A 20,860-nucleotide genomic window follows, 5' to 3' on the forward strand; every position below is an offset into this window, starting at 1 on the left:
AATAAAATGAAAGGGAGTAGTTTATGGGTATTAGGGGGAACTAAATAGAGGTATTAACGGGTAGTTTAAAGGGTAGATGAAAATAAATGAGAGTAAATGGTAATTAAGGTAAAATTATAAAAAACTACTCCCTCCGTTCCTTTTTGATCTTCCACATTACTATAATGGGTAGTTTTAAAAGTTCTTCCACTTTAGAATACTTTCTATTTTTAGAAAGTTTTTATCTCACTTTTACCCCTTAAAATCCCCCTTTTCTTTTAATGTACCCATTTTCTTTTATTTATAATTATTTTCTCTCTCATACTTCCAATACAATCATTACTTCACACTACTATTTAATTAAAATAATACCCACTACAACCTCATACTTCCAATACAATCATTACTTCCCACTATTATATAATTAAAATAATACCCACTACCACCAAAGATTCTCTTTTTCTTAATCTTTGTGAAATACCCAAATAGGAAGAACAAATAGGAACGGAGGGAATACCTAATTTATACTCTTTTTTAAAAAAACTACTTTATGTAAAATTTTTTGTAAAAAATTACCTTATATAATACAAATCTTTGCAAATAACTATCTTTTAATGAATAACGTTTATTGACTGTTAATTTCACCCGTGGACCATCACGTGAGTCTTCAATACAACCACCACTACCTGCAAGGATCCCCATGAACAAAATCTTATCCATGGGAATATCAATAGTAACAACAATCCCTCACAAAACTTGTGAATTCAGTCATTGAAACAACACAAGGCACATAACTAACTTTTTAATTTCAAATACTGAAAGTACGCCAAAAAATCATCATCTTGATGATTCGAGTTTGTGCAATTCGACAAAACAATTAGCACTAGATTAATTCACCCAACAGATATAGAGAGATAACTTTCCTTGAATGGAACCCATAAAACACAAAAACAATATGGAATAGAAATCCCAAATCAAACCTGTCTTCGATATCGACACCATGTTCTTCATTTTCATACCAGAATAATACTATAGTCGACCAAAAAACTCCGAAAACAACCCCAAAACAAGTAGTTTGGGGGTGAATTGGCGGATTTGGATTTAGGATTGCCATTTTGTTTTTTCTCTTCACGCAATTTGATTCTGAAACCCAACTATGGTAATTCATAACTCATACATTGAATTTAAGGAGGTGCAGGCACCACGTAGTAAGTCGTTTTGCCTTCCTTTCTCGGTGGTCGACCTCTCCTCCTGCCTGATATGGTGGAGCACTGAAGATCGCTCAGCAGAGAGGAAAGTTTTTAGATAAGTGAAGAAGAAGAAGAAGAAGAAGAAGGACCATCGTTGAAGAAGAAGGACAGATTTAATAAGTCATGTGAGACTCATGTGATGGTCAATGGGTGAAATTACAGTCAACAAACGTTATTCGTTAAAAGGTAGTCATTTGCAAAAATTTGTATTATATAAGGTAGTTTTTTTAAAAAAGGGGTATAGATTAGATAATTTCTTATAATTTTGCCAAAAAATAATTATTATAAATAGAAATGAGACATTTGAGATAAATATTACTTAATAAGAAAATGAGATAATAGATGTGAATTCGAGGGAGTACTGCATTATTTGTCTTGATCGGTGTATTCCAATTTGGGTATATTACCATATCATAACAATTAAATTGCACATTTTTTAATCCTATTTTATTTTGACTAAAATTTCAAAGATAAAGACCTTTCAAAAATAAGCTCTACCCATTTGATTTTGATCACTTGGATAAATATTTGAAACTCCTAGTCTATTTGTTGGGTATCATTAAAATGTGATCAAATCAACTCTACTTTTTCTAAAAGATGGGGCTAGATGAACCATCCACTCTTTTAGAAATACTCGTGACATTATCTTTCCCACTTATTAGCATGAAAAATATGGTTCTCATGAAAATACTTCTTTTGAAGTACATTTGCATGCATGAATGAAAATTTGTATTAATTATCAATGAAATAAATTAACCACTTGAAAATTATATACAAAACACATTATAATAATACCACATTTCATTTCATAAAAAAAAAAAATAATTCTAAGATTTTAGATATTAGAATTAAGTTATCAAAACACAAAATTACATGATTACAATAAATCATCAATCTATCAAGAGCATAATTAATAACATAATCAATTTGCATGAATTTAAATTTCACGTTAACAATAGTTGTGATACTTCATAAATAAAAATGTATACTTTTGTATTTATCTCTTTGGGATAAGCCTAGAAATTTTCTATAGATAAGAGGGAAAGAAAATAAATAATTTTGTATGTAGGGAGAGTTGAAGCTTTGTCAATTGTCTCACCATTCACAAAAATGCATGACAATTATTAGTATGTGGAAGTTTTTATTAAAATAGTTTATTGGACAATAGCTTATTTGATACAAATAAAGGGTTGGGTGATCAAATCAGCTAATGCTAATGTGTGGTAAACTAACTAGTTGAAACAACTTATTGTTATGAATAAGCTGATTTTTGAACAAGTTGCTCAAAGCAGCGAGTTCAAAATCAGCTGATCAAATCATTGAATAAAATCAGTTGGTCAAATCAGTCATTGTAATCAGCTATCAGCCATTTGTGTAATACTCCCATATAAAATCATAACTTTCTTCTTGAGTATAAAATTGGGCATTTATATTTTGTACTTTGCAGCAAAGTATGGGTCGGGGAGAGATTTTTGAGATTGAAGATCAAATGAGGAGACTGAAGTTATTATTCTTAAAAGGCCAGGGAAAGAATGAAGGTGAGAAGGTGATGAGAAAAAGCTCCATTAACTTGAATCAAGTAGATTGGGTTAAAGCTAATGGTCAAGATAATAATGAAAATCAAATGTTAAAATTCAACTCAATAGGTCATTTAAAATACTGGCGACTAAAATTCAATTATATAATTAAACTTTATGATTATAATTAGAAAAAATTATCTAGAATAATCAAATTTTTTAATAAGTTACTATAATAATTTCAATTTTTGATTAACTATAAATAATTTCAATTTTAGGTCACTTATCCAAGAACATTGTTCCTCAAATGATAACCGAATTTTGCAGGTTAATTGCTATATAAAAAAAATTAAAATAAAAAATCAAAATATTAAAAGTAAAAAGTAAAAATTAAAAAATAAACTTACTTCATTTCTCCTTTTAATTTTTTGTAATTTTAAAATTTTTTTTAATTAAATTTTATATTTACTTTTTTAAAATTTTTTTTATGCAAAATGACTTATTGTATAGATAAGAGTTTACTTTAATGTAGTCTTAACAAGCACTCTTCATAATTAAAATAAAATTATTTATGGTCAAAGATTAAAATTATTATAAAAAAATATATTATTCTAAACAATTTTTTCAAACGTTTTATTAATGTTATGGGGTAATTTCAAAGAAACCTCCATAAGGCGGTTGTGCAATACGTAGCAGGTGTAAACACAAACGAATCCATGTGCTATGCCATTTTCTGCACTATAAATTTGTACTCCAAAATCCATATCCCTTCATATCATATCCTCATCAATTCCTCATTTTTCGATTCTCGATTCCCATTCCTCACCTAATCAATTAAAACCCTAATCATCTTCATTTTCCCCAAATTATTTCATCAATGGCGCGTCAATTATTCTCTCAAACCCTAACCAATCTCTCCTGCTCTTCCTCATCCTCATCCTCATCATCAACCTCCATTTTCAAACTTCTTACAAATTCTCTCTCCTACCGCTCTAGAAACCTCTCTAATAAAGCTCGTCTAATTGAAGTCGACCTTGATTCATCAAACTCCGATGGAGGAGGAGAGATTGAAGTGATGGGATTGAAAAAACTTGAAGATGCAATTCACTGTATTATAGCCAGGAGACTTGCACCTGATTGGCTTGTGTTTGTACCTGGTTCTTCTTACTGGGTCCCACCTAAGAAACCTTTTGATAATAGTATTGCTGAGATTGTTGAGAATCTTACTAATCCTCTGACCCCCGAAGAGTTTCTTTCTATCTCTTCTGGTAGGGGTTGGCCTTCTTCTTCCTTTTACTGTGGAGGTACTTTTTTTTTTTTTTGAGTTTAGGGTTTGATTGGGTGTATTAAATTTGGATGATTTTTATCGGTTTTGTGTATTTATTGATGATTGACGTTATTTAATTTGAATTTAATTGTTGGTATGATAAATTGATTTGAATGAATTGAAATGATATTAGGTCAATTAGAAAGTTACTGGATGGGAATTGGGTTTGAGCACAATCTGATTGCATTTGATGTATTGCTGTTATGTTTGGTCCTCGGTTGAGTTTTCTTTGATGTTGAAGTATCTTAAGTTAGTGATGATGTGATTTTTGATGGAGAGGAGAGGTATATGATGAGAAATTAGATGGAGAGGGTGAATATTATGAGAGGTCAGGACATCTTGTTTTAAGACCAAAAGAGCTGTATTATTATGATTGCTGTTTTTTCATGGAGGAAGTGTATATTTTGAGAGTTTGGTGTTGTCGGATGATTATACATTGATGTAGAGAGTGTACATTATAAGAGGTGTTGCTGGCAGATTGCAGTCTTAAAGCATTCATATAAGATTCTCAATTGTTCTATTTTCTTGAATTGGAAGTTTGGTGTCCACGGAAGTGTTTGGGCATGTTGTGCGCCTTTAGAAGTAGAGATTTTTTCTCTTGTAGTGATACATGTTAAATATCTTCCAATGTGATTGAGTTGAAGGCAAGTTAAATTGAGGTGATGACAATTGATGGTGAGTGAGGTATATGATCTTGATAATGTGGAACTTGAATTGTTTATCAATTATATATTCCACTCTAAGGGGATCTTTTCGGAGCTTTGGTTTAGAAGAAGTAGAACTTGAATTTTTTTCACATATTTCTTACACCTAGAAGGATTGTTTTCTAGATTAATTTTTTTAGTGGCACAAAGTTCAGTGACCTATCTCATATGGATCCATGACTCATTGATTAGTGCTGAAGCATTTACTGAAGAGTTACTTGAATTGATGTTGCGAGTACTCAATATCATTTTCTTTAAACAGTAAGGCTGTACGACTCTTTAAAATAAATTTCCCAGAAACAATTTATATCAGTTTTAAAATAGCTACTTCCCCTTTTAAAATTATATTACTATATCCTCCTTCAAATTCATTCCATTAACAAGGTGCTACTACTGCAATAAACATAGTGTTGCCGCCTAAGCTTTGTGGATTGGATGTATGCAACATTTTTTTGTAATAACAAAGTGGTTGTTTAATTATGCATTAAGAAAATACAACATTGCTCAAATCCTTCACCAACTAAAGTACCCCTTCCTTGAGCTAAATATTCATATTCTTACAACCCCTCGTAATTGTAATAGTTGTGTCCTTCCCATCCTCCACATTTTTAGGAGCATGTTTGATATCCAATCATAACCTAGTTCTATTTTAGGCCAATGTGGCAACTTATTTCCTAACATTTCAGAATAGTACGGTTGGCTTTTATTTCTGAATTGAGGAAGGTCAAGGAAACCCCTTTGAACTCATGGACTTCATAAATTGAAATCAAGATTAAAAAGTCCATTCCCATTTTTCTTTACTAGATTATAATATTATGTAATTGTTCAATACTGTACGCTTAGAAGCTGGTCAGTGTTCACGCATTCTAACTTTTTTTAGCATCACTAAGATTCAAACCCTTCTTGTCACTCTGAAACAACTTAACACTGAATTATTAAAGCTAATAGTTTGTGTGGCTGAATAGGCATCCACATTAAAATAACAAAACATAAAAAGTATCATGCAACCAAGAATGAGAGACCTTATGAGATAATGATTGGGATTATTTACCAGGAAAAAATGCTTCACAAGCCCACTAATGAAATTATCTGCATCTGGGTTTGGTACCAGGACAGAAAATCCAGCCTACAAATAAATTGCTTTTCATGTGCTAAAATGTTCTAGAAAATGAATCTTGAGTCTTGACTTACAAACATTATTGCTTATTATATTTAGAATTTCTAAGTGTCTAAATTTCTTGATTAGAATGAAGAAGTCCATATAGATATGACTGTTGTTGACAGAATGACTTTAAAGCTGACTTGTAACCTTTTGAGTTCTTCCTTTGAATGTTATGAGTGAGAGATCCAGCTTCAGGCTGCCGTAATTTTGTAAAGATTCAACTAGCTGGTTAGGAGTAAATTGAGAGGACAAAGATATTTTATGATACATTCCCCCGCCTCAATAGCATCTCTGTTATCAACTAGCAAGATTTTTTCAATACACTAACTTTCGTCACAACAATGGTGTATCCATGAAACATTTACAACGATATTATAATGCGTTTAAGGTTGAACAATTTAGAATGGTTTTTCTGATCTGATCTGATCTGTTACTAGTGTCAAATATGAATATGTGCCCAACATTCAATTGTAAATTTTCATGATTGTGGCCCAAAGTGAAGCATCAAAGTGATTATACGTATAGATCTGAGTATTTAACTCGGGGTACTTGAAGTCATATTAAGTGTCCAAGTAACATGTTCAGATCGAGCTTGAATTAACCTTGCAATTTGCTCAATCACTCAAGACTTTGCTTCTTGAGCAGATTGCAAAAATAGAATAGACGGCATGAGAATTTATGTGGACAATTTCACTGCTTGGGCAGATTGCAAGTTTTATTCAATCTTGTATTATGCGAGCATATTTTGCTTGTTATTACCCTTGATGCAAAGTACTTGTGTTGCTAGGATCTAATTGCTTGGAAGAAAGGAAGACGTTGATGAAAATAGACCAAATAAAATCACTAAAGTTCAGCCGTCCTGCTTGACTTGTTTAGTCCTTTCAACTTAGGGTTTTTTATGCTTGTGTTTTTATATGAACTAAGTATTAGGTTTTAGGCTTTGGGCTTTCTAGTGTTTTAAGCCCATTTTCATTCACAATTTTTTGGAAGGTATTTCCATCCACAATCCACATATTTAAAACCAAACAAATTACGTGAAATCTATACCTTGGTTTCTCCTTTTCTTTTTCTTTTCTTTTTTTTTCACTTGTAAATTATTTTGTTCATTTAAGTACATTATTTTAAAGTCATCAACCCCAAATCGTACCTTAACCCATAGTAAATCATTCCACGACCCACAAAATCTTGAACAAAATTGTTTCGTTCCCATTTTAAATTTTTAAATAGCGAATTGTGATCTGATCCCGTTCTGCCACCCTAAATGTACCTTGATCCTGGTAACATTGTGCTGGAGGGCCTTGCTAATTTGAGTTGGGTTTCTATTGTGTTGATGCTAGAAGCTAGATTATATCTCTAATTTAGGAAAGATGATATGTGTTGCTTAATGATCGATTCTTTTCCCTTTTGTCATTCATAACTAACAGTTATCTTGCTTGCTTACCAGGTTTAGTCCCAGATAATGTTCCTGTAAGAGTAGAGGTGCAGGTTCAGGTTCCTGAAAACTCTGGAAAGCCATCATTTTCTGAAGATGAGGACTAAGAAACTGTATCTATAGCCACTTTGCTTTGCCATGGCATGCCTGTGTCTTGAGGTAAGTAGTGTCCTGTTTTGCTTATCTCAAAATTAAGGTTGCAGGTATTGCAATTTTAGCATATTGTTGCTGAAATCTAATGCAAAGTTCTACTTTGATGAGCATGAGATTCTGTTTCTATTTAGTTCTGTTGATAGTTTTCTGCAATAACTCGGTCATATCTATGACGACCTGCGTCATGGTGCAACTAGGACTTTTGATTCATTTATGAAGTAAAATCCTTAAGTATTAAGCCTAGAGTTGGTTGTCTTGTGTTTCAAAAGCCTTAGAAGTTTTGGTAAAAAAATGAGGTTTCTTTTTTCCTATGTTCACACATTGTAATTGCTTTCACCTTTCTGTAGATCTATTTGTGGTCACTTGAACAATTGTTCAATGTTAATACCGATTATCTTTTTACTAAAACCATGAATATTAGACTCTCAAGTCTCGTTCCAGAAAAAAGTTCATCAACCCTGCACTTAGATTTGCTGATCATACTAGAGATGCGATTTCCCTTGAAAAGGGAAAGACTATCCCTCAACCCTTTTATGTATGACATTTTTGACCAAATTGAGGCTATGGAAAAAAAGACACCGATTTAGTTTGCGTATGCGGTTTTGCATTGTTTCTATAGTACTAATAATAGTTCGATTTTGAATTTGCAGGCTTCTGCTAGTGCTGGGATGAGATCATGAAGGCAGAAATAGCCTTTTACTGTTGATGGGTGTCGAGTTTACTGGCTTTTGTACATAATGTAACTTGGTAGTTTCCACAGCAAAAACGATTTACCGTCACTTTCACTGCTGTGTTGTCCATATTATCTAGCTAGGTTAGTTGTGGGAACTCATGCTTTACTTGTGCCGATGACTCGAGACGACAATAAATATTTATATTTGTATTTCGTATTCCGTTCTGAATATTGATCTAATTATGAGACATTGTTAAGTTGTGATTGAGATTGAATACTAGTTTGTTTTTCTTTATTTTAGTCAATGCAATTGTTTTGGTCCTTTGGATACTGCAGAGTTCAGAGTGGTGCCTTCAAATGAAGACCATTTCTAGTGTTCAAGCAACGAAGTTTAATAGATGTTGAGAATGGAAGGATTGTAAGGATGACTTTCTTTGCATTTGCGGAAAATACCATGTACAATAACGACGACGACTTTCATTGCATTTTGTGAGAACATATCTTTCCTGTAATGGATTGATTTTAATGGATAACTCTTCAATGCATCCTTGTATCGAGGGGAGGGAATTGAAATGGAAGTGATTTCCTTTACTTCAATTTATGAAGGGTTTTGTATTACTATTTAGATAGTAAAAGTTAACCGAAAAAGTTTTAGAATGTTTTTACATGAACAAGGCTCATGACCATTAAGCTCTACAATTGTAGTTTGATAATTGAACATGAATGAAAACTCGTTCCATCCTTGAGAACAGAATAATGACATTTTAGAGCCTAAGGTGCTAGTGACATAGGTGTCTTAATGAATTTAGGCTTTAGCAAACAATATAAAACCTGATACAATATTTTCTGTAAATTTGTTAGTTAGGCATGATAATGCACCGACAAGAAAGCATTGAAATTAGATGAAATATCTATTATTCATGGTTAATTAATAAGTAAAATTATTTTAGAAAATCAATAAAAAAAAATAATGGGGTTATTTAAATTTTTCTTATTTTTAAAAGCTAAACTAAGTAAATAAATCAATAATAATATTAAATATATGTGAAATATTAGAGTTCTAAGTCACATGACAATAGCTATATTGTTGTAGAAATTAATTAATATATGAAAATATGATCAATAATCAACAACAAACTCAAACACTTTATCAATAAATTAATAGTGAGAATAATAGAAATTTTGTGTAATTAATCATTTCATTCATTTACAAAACTCATTCAAATAAATTTGTGGAATCAAACGATGATGAAAATTTGTTGGAAAAACTTTTATATGATTAAGTTTCATTACTATCAGAATGCATGATATCGTTTACTTTATCAATGTTATTTAAGTATCAAACAACCAAAGGGGGAAATGTAAGTATATTTTTGCCTTTTTGTATATAAAAAATTGGAGTCTTTTTCCTATATATTGTTAATTTTATAACTATTTTTCACTTTGCATGAAAGGAAAAATTATTTCCCAATATACCATCCATGTGGCAATGTCCTTTTTTTTTTATTAATATGCTAGAGTAAACCGTCAAATGAGATGGCGGTTTTTATTACACAGTAAACCGCCACATGAAGTAGCGGTTTGGTTAGGGTAAATCGCCATCTCATGTGGCGGTTTTCTCTGGGCAAACCGCCATGTGGCAGTTTGCTCTGTGCCATTGCAACGATTTATTTTGTCCTTTCAATTCCCATAAATAGTTAGCACAACCTGCATTAAATTAGTTCGGTAACATCTATTCCATAATAATCAACTACGAACTAGCTTAATTTGTAAACATTAATTATGAAAATAATGCGCACATATATTGCAATCATCGAAAGTGATACAAGAAGTTCAAGACATATAAAGTGATACAAAGTGTATTAAACTACAATCCCCGACCTTTTTTGTTGTGCGCACCTGTGGATGAGGATGGTGTAGACTCGTCAACCTCTGCAATGACATTAAAAGCAGGAGCTCATCTTTGACTAGCACGCTGATATGTAATGATCGTATGCGGAGGCGACGGATGTGGCAGAGTGGTCATGGAAGCTGGAGGAACAAATGGCGACATAGCACCGGATGTTGATGGATATCTGGAAGACCAACCTAGAGTAGACGAACGCTCGCGACCTCTTGTGGACCGACTACTTGATCCTCCAAAAGAGCTACCTCGATGTCCCGAACCCTGAGGAGAAGGAGTCTGGAACGTCTGATCAACCTCATCATTGATGTGTGGAGTCAGAATGAGGTAATCATACCCCGCCTGACTCAATGCATCGGTCAATGACGTGTTAATGGAGCCAAGTGTCTGAGAACATAGCTGATACCCCACATCAACGGGCAATGTAGCGGCCCCGTGCATCGTGTCATTGCATTCTATAAGGACCGATCTGATGCGCTCAGCATGTATGTTATCATTAAATTGTTAAAAGAATCACATAAAAGTATTACTATATGTTATGATTTTTAAAGGAAGACGTACCAGTAATGTAGATGTAGGATGGTAATGTGATCCTGGCTGTGAAAATGTGGTGTTCGTGAGGCGTAGTATGGAGATACGCCTGTACCAATACATGTACGCACCAGAGCTTTGACCGGTGTAGTTCTCTCCCTGAACCAATCGAGATGCTCAGTCATTCCACGCATCTACATGCGATCTATGTCGTATTACGTAGTTCTTGTACCTAGTCCTCCTATCAATTGCATGTAGTTCAGGTTGGGTGTCACAGGCATCCAGAATAACCTGCTCCAAACCGAATTGACGCATGACACGATCCGGGAGATGCGACGATGTCAAAGCAAATTAGTGGACAACGCGATCTCCAAATCTCATGGCCCGATCTACATAAGTGTGACAAAGCGTCCATCTTAGCCGTTGTGTAAGGCTGCCATGTCATCTGTAATAGAAATCAATATACTCAGTAATATGAACAATTTATTGACAACTAATTTAAATAATAAATCTTAATAACCTGGTCGTCCCGTTGTTGATCAAGTGCGTCTCGGTAGTAGACTAGAGTATGTGGGGAGTGGGACCTCGAAAGATATACGCGAAGCCAGCAACGTACAAATGAACATTGTGTAATATTTTCATGTATCATAAAATAGTGAAATTTGAATTTGAATAGGGAATTGATTATTGCTACCTCACTGATAAACACTACAAAAAAGCTCGTTGCCTAATTTTCTGCATTTTTAGCTACAACTGTTTTCGTTGTTAAATATCTGTTTTTCACAACAATTCAAGTTATTGCAATACATGATAGTCAATCTTTTGCAACGACTTTACTGTAGGGAAAACAATTAAGTAAAATTTGTTATTAATGTTTTTAGCAACAACTATTACCGTTGCAAAAAACATACACATTTTTCACAATGACTTTGTTATCTTCTGAAACAACCTACAATCTATATATAAACTAGACAATTAAAATAATAAATGATTTATAACCAACTAAACTAATATCACAGATTATCATTATATATTAATTCGTATCCCAAAATATCACACGTCCCAAATATTATCGTGTGTCAAAAATATACGTAATTCATATACATGTAACGGATAACCAATTTTCCAAAATAATTCTCCTACCATATACAAGTTTTCATGCAAAAATTTACAAGTGAAAGGCACTTTGAAAAAGTCCAAAAATTTACAAGTGCACATACAACTACTTCATAACCTAAAACATCGCGCTTCCAAAATGCTTGTAGCTATCACCAACTTTGTCATTGACTACAAAAAATTTCCAACGAAGATATGTTTGCCTACACCAAATAATTTTGTTAGTAATTAAGAATCAAATAAGCCCCAATATTGAGTACTTTATAGGGAAAGCATTTAGCATGATATTCACAATCAAACCATCCATACACTTTTTGTTGAGACATAATAAGCAAAGCATTTAGCATGATATTCACTAACAAAAGCATTACGTGTATAGGGAAAGCATTTAGAATTTAGCATCAAATTCACAATCAAACCATCACAATTCCAACTCAAACATAGCATGAAGCATATGCCAAAGACCAGAACCCATGACAACAAAATCCAACATAAGCAGCAATACTTCTAATTGGACTAAAATGCCAACCAGCTAATGCCATTGTAACTAAAACCACAATACAAGCCGCCAATACTCCTAATTGGACTAAAATGCCAACCAGCTAATGCCATTGTAACTAAAACTACAACACAAGCCGTCAATACTCCTAATTGGACGCAAAAGAAAGGCCAAGTATATATTAAAAACATGTCTTTTTAGCATGTTGTAAGCCTAAGTATATGTTAAAAAAATGCAAAAGAAAGCATCATTTACCTAATAAGCATTCATGACAATCATTGAACTTCTTTATTCCGTAGCTGTCGTAAGATGCTTTGTTTCATTGATTCAATTGCTTCTTGTTGTTGTGCCTTATATTCTTCAAATTGTCGTTGTTGTAGCAACTGACTTTCCATCAAATCTTTAATTTGTTGTTGTTGCTCTTGAATTTTCTCTTGTTGTTGCTCTACAATCTTACGTTGTTCTATTTGTGCTTTGTCTTTAGAATATGCACGTACCTCTGTCCTTTTTCCACGTACATGCCCTGACTTTTGGTCCAGAACTCTAAGCAAAATTTCATCTTGTGTCATTGAATCCCCAACTGATGCAACAACATCTTTCAACTTCACCTATTACATGAACAAGATATATATAATTGCATATTATAATAAAAAAATCATACAAGGGTAACAAAAATATAGTTATAATGGGTTGTTGTACATACATGGATTTCTTTTGACCGCGTATCGAGCCATTCTAGTTTTCCTTGATCATTCTTACGAGTGTGTTGGATAAGCCAAAGTTTATCAGCAGTTAGCTTCACATTAGCATTCTCTTTTGTCTATTCAAATAATACAACGTTATTGATATTATTTCATACTACATTCAATAAACATAATAAAATAGGTTTGTCTTACCAATACATCTTCTAATTCAGGAAATGATAAATTTCCAGTCGTATGCTTAGTTCTCTTGTCAAAATTCCGATTTTTAGAGTTCCTCTCACTTATGACCTGCATGATGATTACAAAAGTTGATGCCAATCAAGTTCTTGCTATTATTGGTAATTCCTAAATGGCATCATTGACGAGAAGATACATCAAAAACATTTATGTTTAGACAAATGGATGTATCTATGCACGTTAGTTTTACATATACATCGGCTTAATGTTGAGTTGTTTACTTACATAAATAGTTCATAAATAGTACATAGTTTGATTAAAGAAATACCTTAAATTTGTCAGATCCGTAATACTTGACCAGATATTCCCATTGAGGTTGGGGTAAGTCAAGAGGAGGATTCTTTTTGCACTCCTCGTTAGTTTTTCCGCATCTCGCACTTTTGTAGTAATTGTGCAACCTACAATCGTACAATCTATATAAACGTTGCATGGTCTCTTAGACAAATGCATACATTCGGAAGTAGTCACTAGGCTTATCAATTTCAAACTTCTCCTGCACAAAGAAGGTAAGATGATAAGTACAACCAAAACCAGAAAACTATAGTGCTAAATAATTGATATTAATAAAGAAATTAGTAACTAACATAACCTGTATTTCCTTCAACATACTTTCTCCAGCTGCCTCAAATGCTTCTTTCCAACTTTTCACATTCAAGGGAGCTTTTGTCCTCACAACACGCCCACACTCATTAACCAAGTGACGAGTATTTTCTCCAATTGCTCAGTCAATTTCATCAGGTATTATGATCTTCAATTTCGATCCTCTCCCTTTAATTTTCATGTCAACCACATAACTCTTATACATTCCTCTCTTACCTCTTCCTTTGATCTTACTAGTTGCTAAGATAATACAAATGTTAAAACTTATCAAGTATGCCTACAATAATCAATAATCAATAATATCTAAAAAAGTTGCTCCATCTCTCTTAACTACCTGTATTTCTATCTATCGCATCACCATTAACTTGCTCCACCTCCTTTCGAGTGATAGTTTGCCTTGATTGTGGATCTAAAGCTTCATTCACTTGCAAGCCCACTTCAATTCTACTAACAAAGTTTCTTCTTTTCTTTCTCTTACCAAGTATGCCTACAATCATTCACTCTATATGTTTTAGTAGCATCCCTTTCTTTGTGCCAACGCATGTCTTTGGATGTCTTTCTACACATGTACAACCTTTGTAGCCTAGGCTTCAATGGAAAATATCTTAGCACTTTTCTAGAAACCTTTACCCCCTTAGAAGAGCCTTCCTTTTCTTGTTCCCACCTTGATAAACCACAAGTGGGACACTCAATCAATTTTTCATGCTCTTTCCAATAAAGAATACAATCATTTTCACAAGCATCAATCTTATAATAATCAAGGCCCAAGTCTTTAATGAGTTTCTTAGCCTCGTAATAAGAAGTTGGAAGGTAAGCGCCATAACCTTGACGTTCTAATTGGAGTAAACTATCAAAAGACTTATCAGACCAATTATTCAAAACCTTTAAATGTAATAATTTAACAATATATGACAACTTAGACATTGTTGTGCCATGCATTGTTAATGGTTCTTGGTACTCCTCTAAAAGTTTGAAAAACTTTTTTGCATTTGCATTAGGTTTCTCATACTCCTCACTTAAAGCCTCTTCAACACTCCCAACATTCACAGCACCAACTCCACATGCATCTTGCAACATTGTGAAACCACTATCAGTGTCATTGGACTCATTAACATCATCCCCATCACTTGATTCAACTAATTCTTCCCTGTGAAGTTCCCAAAAAATGTACTTCTCATACATTCCCCTCTAAAGCAAGTCTAATCTTACATCACATTTTGTTTTAAGAAATATATTGCGACAACAATTACAAGGACACCTAATAGTAGTACTATCTCGATCATCTTCTCTTACTTTGGAAAGAGAAAATTTTAGAAACTCATCAACACCATTTACATAATCAATAGATGAACGATCTTTTACTTTGACCCATGCCTTATTCAAAATCATTTCCTATATTTAAAGTTTATAATAATTAGGTTATATAACATTCAATAATATCACCAAGAACTCCTTATAATATTGTTAACAATTAATACAAGAACAAGAGAAACTTAACAACTTGTAGAACAATTTAATTTTGAGTTGTTTGAAGAACAATTTAACGATTCAAAAAGAACAAGAACAATTTAAATTTTTGAAAGAAACACAAGAACAATTTAACAACTTTAATATCAATTTAACAACTACGTGAAAGGGAATTTTAACTTTAAGTTGTTTGAAGAACAATTTAACAATAAAAACAAGAACAAAGATTACCATTTGTTCAATGTATGCGTGACAAATCAACTTAGAAAATATTTTCAACACATGACAAATCAACTTAGACAAATCAACTTGAATAAACAAGAACAATTTAACAAGTTCACATGAACCATTTTACTAGGCTTCATTATAATCTAAAACAAATAAACTAAAAATCTTTGCCCTCATCAAGTATGTATCATCACAATCGCAAATAATGAGTTCTTTTGCTTCAATTTGAAAAGAAAAATCTAATTCCACCATGACATCAAAACCTTACACCGTGAAATAATAGGCCATAAACTTACTTTTGCTTTAATCTTATCATCTAGAACTTCAATTTGAAGTAACTCCATCAATTTTTCTTAGCATTACTTTGGAAGAATCTCACATTTTAATAAATTATCCATATAAATCAAAAGCAATCTCACCTTATTCAAGAAACGGCGTTTTATCCCCCTAAAGCCACTGCTAGCTAATTCCACATGAATTGCACTGAGAAAATAATAGTAATAAAAAACCGCAAGTAATTTCCCAATACAAAAAAACACACAAACATAAACCCCTAAAAAACGCAAGTAATCAAGCCCTCAAGATCTAATTGTAAATCCTTAGTGGCAAAGAAAAAGGTTAATCTATGTCATGAAATATAACCCAACATTTCAAAATCATGAAATACGCATACATAAATTTGATAATTAGAACAAAGCCCAAGAAAAACACGAATTCTTGTTCCTTCACTGCCAAGAGGGTTAAAATTCGCACAACCCAACATTTCAAACTGACGAAATACACATACATTAATCTGATAATTACAACAAAGCTCAAGAAATTCAAAGAACAACCCATAAATTGAAAGCAATAAGAAACAAAAACAAGAAATTCAAAGAAACAAAAAGGAAAAAAAAACAAACAACTTGTCGTGGGTTATTTGAAAGGCGTATGTGCAGAAGGCGGTAGCACCGGTGTGCTGAAGGCGGCTGGAACTCCGGCGTGCAGGCGGCAGAAGCTCCGGTGTATAGGCGGCAATCGCTAAGCTTCAGTGTGCGGGAATAGGGTTTGTGAGGGAATCGGGTTTGTGAGAGAATGGGGTATGGGTTTCTGAAAATGCGAGGGAGGGAAATGGGGATTGTGAGGGATTGGGGTTCTGATTTGAGAGGGAAATGAAAAAAAAAAATTATTAGTATAAGGGTTTTTGCAACGAATTTATTGTATCTGTATATTTAAATATTTTTTGCAACAATATATACAGTTACGAATTATTTATTTAATTTTAACAACTAAATTGTTTGTTGCAAAAAATTGGGTTATACCGGGAAATTATTTTAAGGGGTGGGGAAGTTTATTTTTTTTTTATGGCAATGATTATTTAGTAACAACAACGGATTTTGCAACAACTTGTATTTTTCGCAACGAAAAAAATATAGTCGATGCTAAAACTTGTTGCTAAAAACAAGTTTTCTTGGAGCGAAAGGATCCTACCCACGACGATGCTTTGAACCTAAGACAGGTTCAAAATACTCTAGGTCATCGTCCTCAGCATGTTACCCAGCGGGTCAAATCGTCCGAATGATAGGCTTCCTTATATGAATATGCTCCCATGACCATATCTGTAACAATAAAAAGCAACCTCCAATGTCCTTGGCACCCTTACGAGATGCTCGACATAAATTACGATACAGATACGCAAGGGTAGCACTTCCCCAACTATACTCATTTAACCGCTCTAAGTCTTCTAGCAGAGGGAGATAGATCAATTGGACCAAGTCACCGCTCTTGTCTGGAAACAATATGCATCCAAACAGATACAAAATGTACCCGTGTGCATACCTCTCGACTGTAATATCATCCGCATTGTCTTCTAGCACGCTGAAATGCTCTCTGAGCCAAGTCAACTTCAACGAGGATCTAGTGATGATCTTCGTCTCCGTGGGGTCTTGAGGATTTTCTGGCAAAACCCCTAGCAGTTCAAGAACTAGGGCTGGCCAATGTCCCTCTCCATGACCAATCACTGTTTGTCCTTCAATCGACAGCCCTAGTATAACTGCAACATCTTGCAACGTAATTGTTGCCTCGCCAACCGTAAGGTGGAATGTATGAGTCTCCGGCCTCCACCTCTCCACTAATGCAGTGATAAGAGCTCGATCGAGCACCAAACCCCCACCCAACAACCTGTGAATGTAACTAAAACCAGCTAATTCCACTACCTCTAAAACTCTATCATCCACCTGCCAATGTAACGTACTCGCCTGGTAGTGTTGACGAGTAACCAACTGGGTAGTGGAGCCCTCCCACGCAGCTAAGCTTCTATGGGTAGCCTGAAGCGTAAGTACTGATGGATCAACTGGGACTGGCATCGTCATTATTCCTGTTACATACATACATTATTATCAGACTCAACATGATGACAAACTAGTATACAAGTAAAAAAACATACCTAGTTGACCTTTGACTAACCCTACGAGGACATGTTTGCTTATTATGACCACTAAATCCACAAATGCCACATGTGTTACGAGGACACGTCACCGGTGCATCCATTTCGTTCCTTATGCGATATGATCGCGGACGACCCTTTCCACGCTTAGTTGAGGCATCTGGAACAACTGTCGGACCATTCCAAGGATCACAGGTAAACATGTTTGGAACAGGCATAAAGGTCTTCTTATATGTGGATACGTATTCTGTAGTGCGAGAAGGGTCCACGAAAGCATTACATGAAATGTTACGAGCTCGAGATACTGCAAGAACATGTGAGCATGGTAACTTGAACATGGTTGGTTTCTGACAAGAGCATGATGTTGCTGTGAGGTCAACCATGTAACATTTCCCACCTCTTCCTGTTATCATGTTGCCATGACCAGTGGTGACCTCAAATATCCCACGTGATGTGTCATATATCCTAACATCATGAAAGCGAGCTTTTTAATATTCTTATCAATCGTATCAGTTGGTTTCTTGGCATACAAATGTCCATTTTCTAATCTCTTTCTCCCTAAATCCCTCCTTTTTGCAAAGTATTCGTTAACCCGGTAGAATGTCATCCTAACCAATGAAGTGATTGGGAGACACCTAGCCCCCTTCATTACCCCATTGAACGTTTCAGACATGTTTGTAGTTTTCACTCCATATCGATGACCATCGTCATGAATCAAAGTCCATTGGCAATCAGGAATAGAACCATCCACTAAGTACTTATATGCGTCCTCATGATACTCTTTAAAGCGATTCATATAGAAATTATATTTCTAAATCTTTGTTTGTTCAGAAGCTTTTCCAAATAAGTTTTTAACTGCTATGTTTTTTAACTTCTTATGCACATTCGAAGCAAGATGACATTTACAAAACCGATGGAATGCATATGGCTCGTCCCACCCTCTTCCAACTCTATTTATTGCATGCAAAATTCCGTTGTGACGATCAGATATGACACATAAGTCATCCCTCCTAGTGACATAATGCTTTCTACAATCCAAAAACCAACTCCATGTGTCGTTGCTTTCTCCCTCAACAATGGCAAAGGCAAGTGGGAACAACTGAGAATTTGCATCTATCGTCATAGCAATCATAAGTGTGCCTTTGTACTTTTCGTACAAATGTGTCCCGTCTATAGAAATAAAGGGACGACAGTAGGGAAAATCCTTAATGGATGGTCTGAAAGCCCAGAAAATTCTCTGAAAAATAACTCTGGTAGGATCCATTGTTGGTTGGACTTCCCAATGCACTACTGTTCCTCCATTAGATTGCATTAATGTCTGCAGGTACTTTGGAAGCTCCTCAAAAGACTTATCCCAATCCCCAAAGACTTTGGTTATAGCCTTATTTTTGGCCAACCAAGCTCTCTTGTATGTTATAACGAATCCGTATTTATTGTTAACAAAATTAACAATTGACTTCACCTTGAAAGCAGGATCAACTCTTATCATATCCACAATAAGATCAACAACAAAATCTGAAGTAAGGAGGGGATGGTCATCACTGTAATGTGCTGAGCAATCTTGATTATGACCCTTATATCGCACAATCTTAAATGAACCAGTGGCGGTCATGATAGCTCGCATCCTCTATTCACAACCTTTCTCCTCCGCATTAGTACATTGGATAACATACTTTGAAGGCTCCGACTCAATTACACGGAAGTTTCTATTGTTAGATATCGCTCATGCTTTAACATTCTTCTTAAGGTATTATAAGGAGCTAAACTCTTGCCCTATCCTAAAGTCACCATTTTTAGTCATGGAGTTGTCATTATTCTAGGTCATCCATGATCTTTGATCAACCTCATCAATTCTAAGCCAGTCTTGAGATGGAGGACCATCTCTAATTGCTGCATCTAGAGCTTCTCTTTTTTCATCATCCTCCTCTAAATCAGAATCAATATGCTCATCCTCTTGATCTAAAGAGTCAACTTCGTTGGCATTACGCCTACCCAAGTGAGTCGTGGAGAAGGTGTTCATTGTATCACAACCAATGGCACGTGAGTGAGTTGGAGAATTAAACTCATCTAAGTGCTCATTAACGTAATTTGGGTTTGTTAACATTTTTGTGAATGTATCATGGCGTACACTAGGACCTGATTCTGAAAGTTTCATACTAGTCATGACTTCCCTCGCATTACCCAAATTTGCAACCATTTCGACATAAACCTCCATTGCCGTTCCAGGAGCTTGTGATGTTGCATAAGCAAGAGCACTTATGCTATCATCATTCTTAACCGGGACTAACAAATTTTTCCCAGTCACCGGATATTTCATCTCTATTTTTAATATAAAAGAGTTGTAATCACAACCAATTACAACATAGACTTTGCTATGAAACAACTCAAAAGTAGTATTCTGACGATGGATAAACATCACTGCATTCAATCCTCCATTATACACAACGTCGGATCCAGTATAACTTACTTCCCCACCCCAATACACTATAATGGGATAATGATCCATATTCTGCACACACAAGCATGTTTTTCATGTGATTTCACATGCACCTTATTGTTCATTGTGAGTAAGGAAAGTATAAATGTGTATACAAGAATGTGTAATATTAAAGTATTATAAGACTTATTAGAAGGGTCAATTCAAATATAAAGCTAACAATACCATCAATATCTATTAAAACCATTAAACTAACCCTACAAAGTAGTAAACTTTCATTGAAGCATTTCATCGAACACTTTATATCCATACAAAACAAATCACAAAATTCAAATACAAATGTGTAAAATGTAATCTTAAATCATGAAATCAAGAGAATGTTACAAACAATCAGTCTATTATAACTTCAAATGACAACAATTATGAACAAAAAAATCAATTTGCAAATTGAAAAAATTTAGGGTTATATTCATACCTTAATTGAGGATGATAATAAACAAGTAACGAAGGAGAAGA

The 20,860-nt window shown here is 34.2% G+C and overlaps 3 protein-coding genes across 3 annotated transcripts; 1 reads left to right on the forward strand and 2 right to left on the reverse strand.

Annotated features, from left to right (window-relative positions):
* The first annotated feature begins 3,431 nt into the window (after nucleotides 1-3,431).
* LOC130823799 (uncharacterized) lies at nucleotides 3,432-8,527 on the forward strand. The gene is made up of 3 exons (XM_057688577.1): nucleotides 3,432-4,050; nucleotides 7,384-7,530; nucleotides 8,175-8,527. The coding sequence occupies exons 1-2, from the start codon at nucleotides 3,624-3,626 to the stop codon at nucleotides 7,476-7,478; spliced, it is 522 nt and encodes a 173-aa protein (XP_057544560.1). The 5' UTR covers nucleotides 3,432-3,623; the 3' UTR covers nucleotides 7,479-7,530; nucleotides 8,175-8,527.
* Nucleotides 8,528-16,110: 7,583 nt separating this feature from the next.
* LOC130823369 (protein MAIN-LIKE 1-like) lies at nucleotides 16,111-17,833 on the reverse strand. The gene is made up of 4 exons (XM_057687988.1): nucleotides 17,635-17,833; nucleotides 17,170-17,592; nucleotides 17,019-17,080; nucleotides 16,111-16,251 (listed from the first exon to the last, which is right to left on the reverse strand). The coding sequence occupies exons 1-4, from the start codon at nucleotides 17,831-17,833 to the stop codon at nucleotides 16,111-16,113; spliced, it is 825 nt and encodes a 274-aa protein (XP_057543971.1).
* An 885-nt stretch (nucleotides 17,834-18,718) lies between these two features.
* On the reverse strand, nucleotides 18,719-20,224 carry LOC130823370 (uncharacterized). The gene is made up of 2 exons (XM_057687990.1): nucleotides 20,117-20,224; nucleotides 18,719-19,534 (listed from the first exon to the last, which is right to left on the reverse strand). The coding sequence occupies exons 1-2, from the start codon at nucleotides 20,222-20,224 to the stop codon at nucleotides 18,719-18,721; spliced, it is 924 nt and encodes a 307-aa protein (XP_057543973.1).
* Nucleotides 20,225-20,860: the final 636 nt, after the last annotated feature.

The sequence above is a fragment of the Amaranthus tricolor genome, chromosome 9 (genome assembly GCF_026212465.1).
Source record: "Amaranthus tricolor cultivar Red isolate AtriRed21 chromosome 9, ASM2621246v1, whole genome shotgun sequence".
NCBI lineage: Eukaryota > Viridiplantae > Streptophyta > Magnoliopsida > Caryophyllales > Amaranthaceae > Amaranthus > Amaranthus tricolor.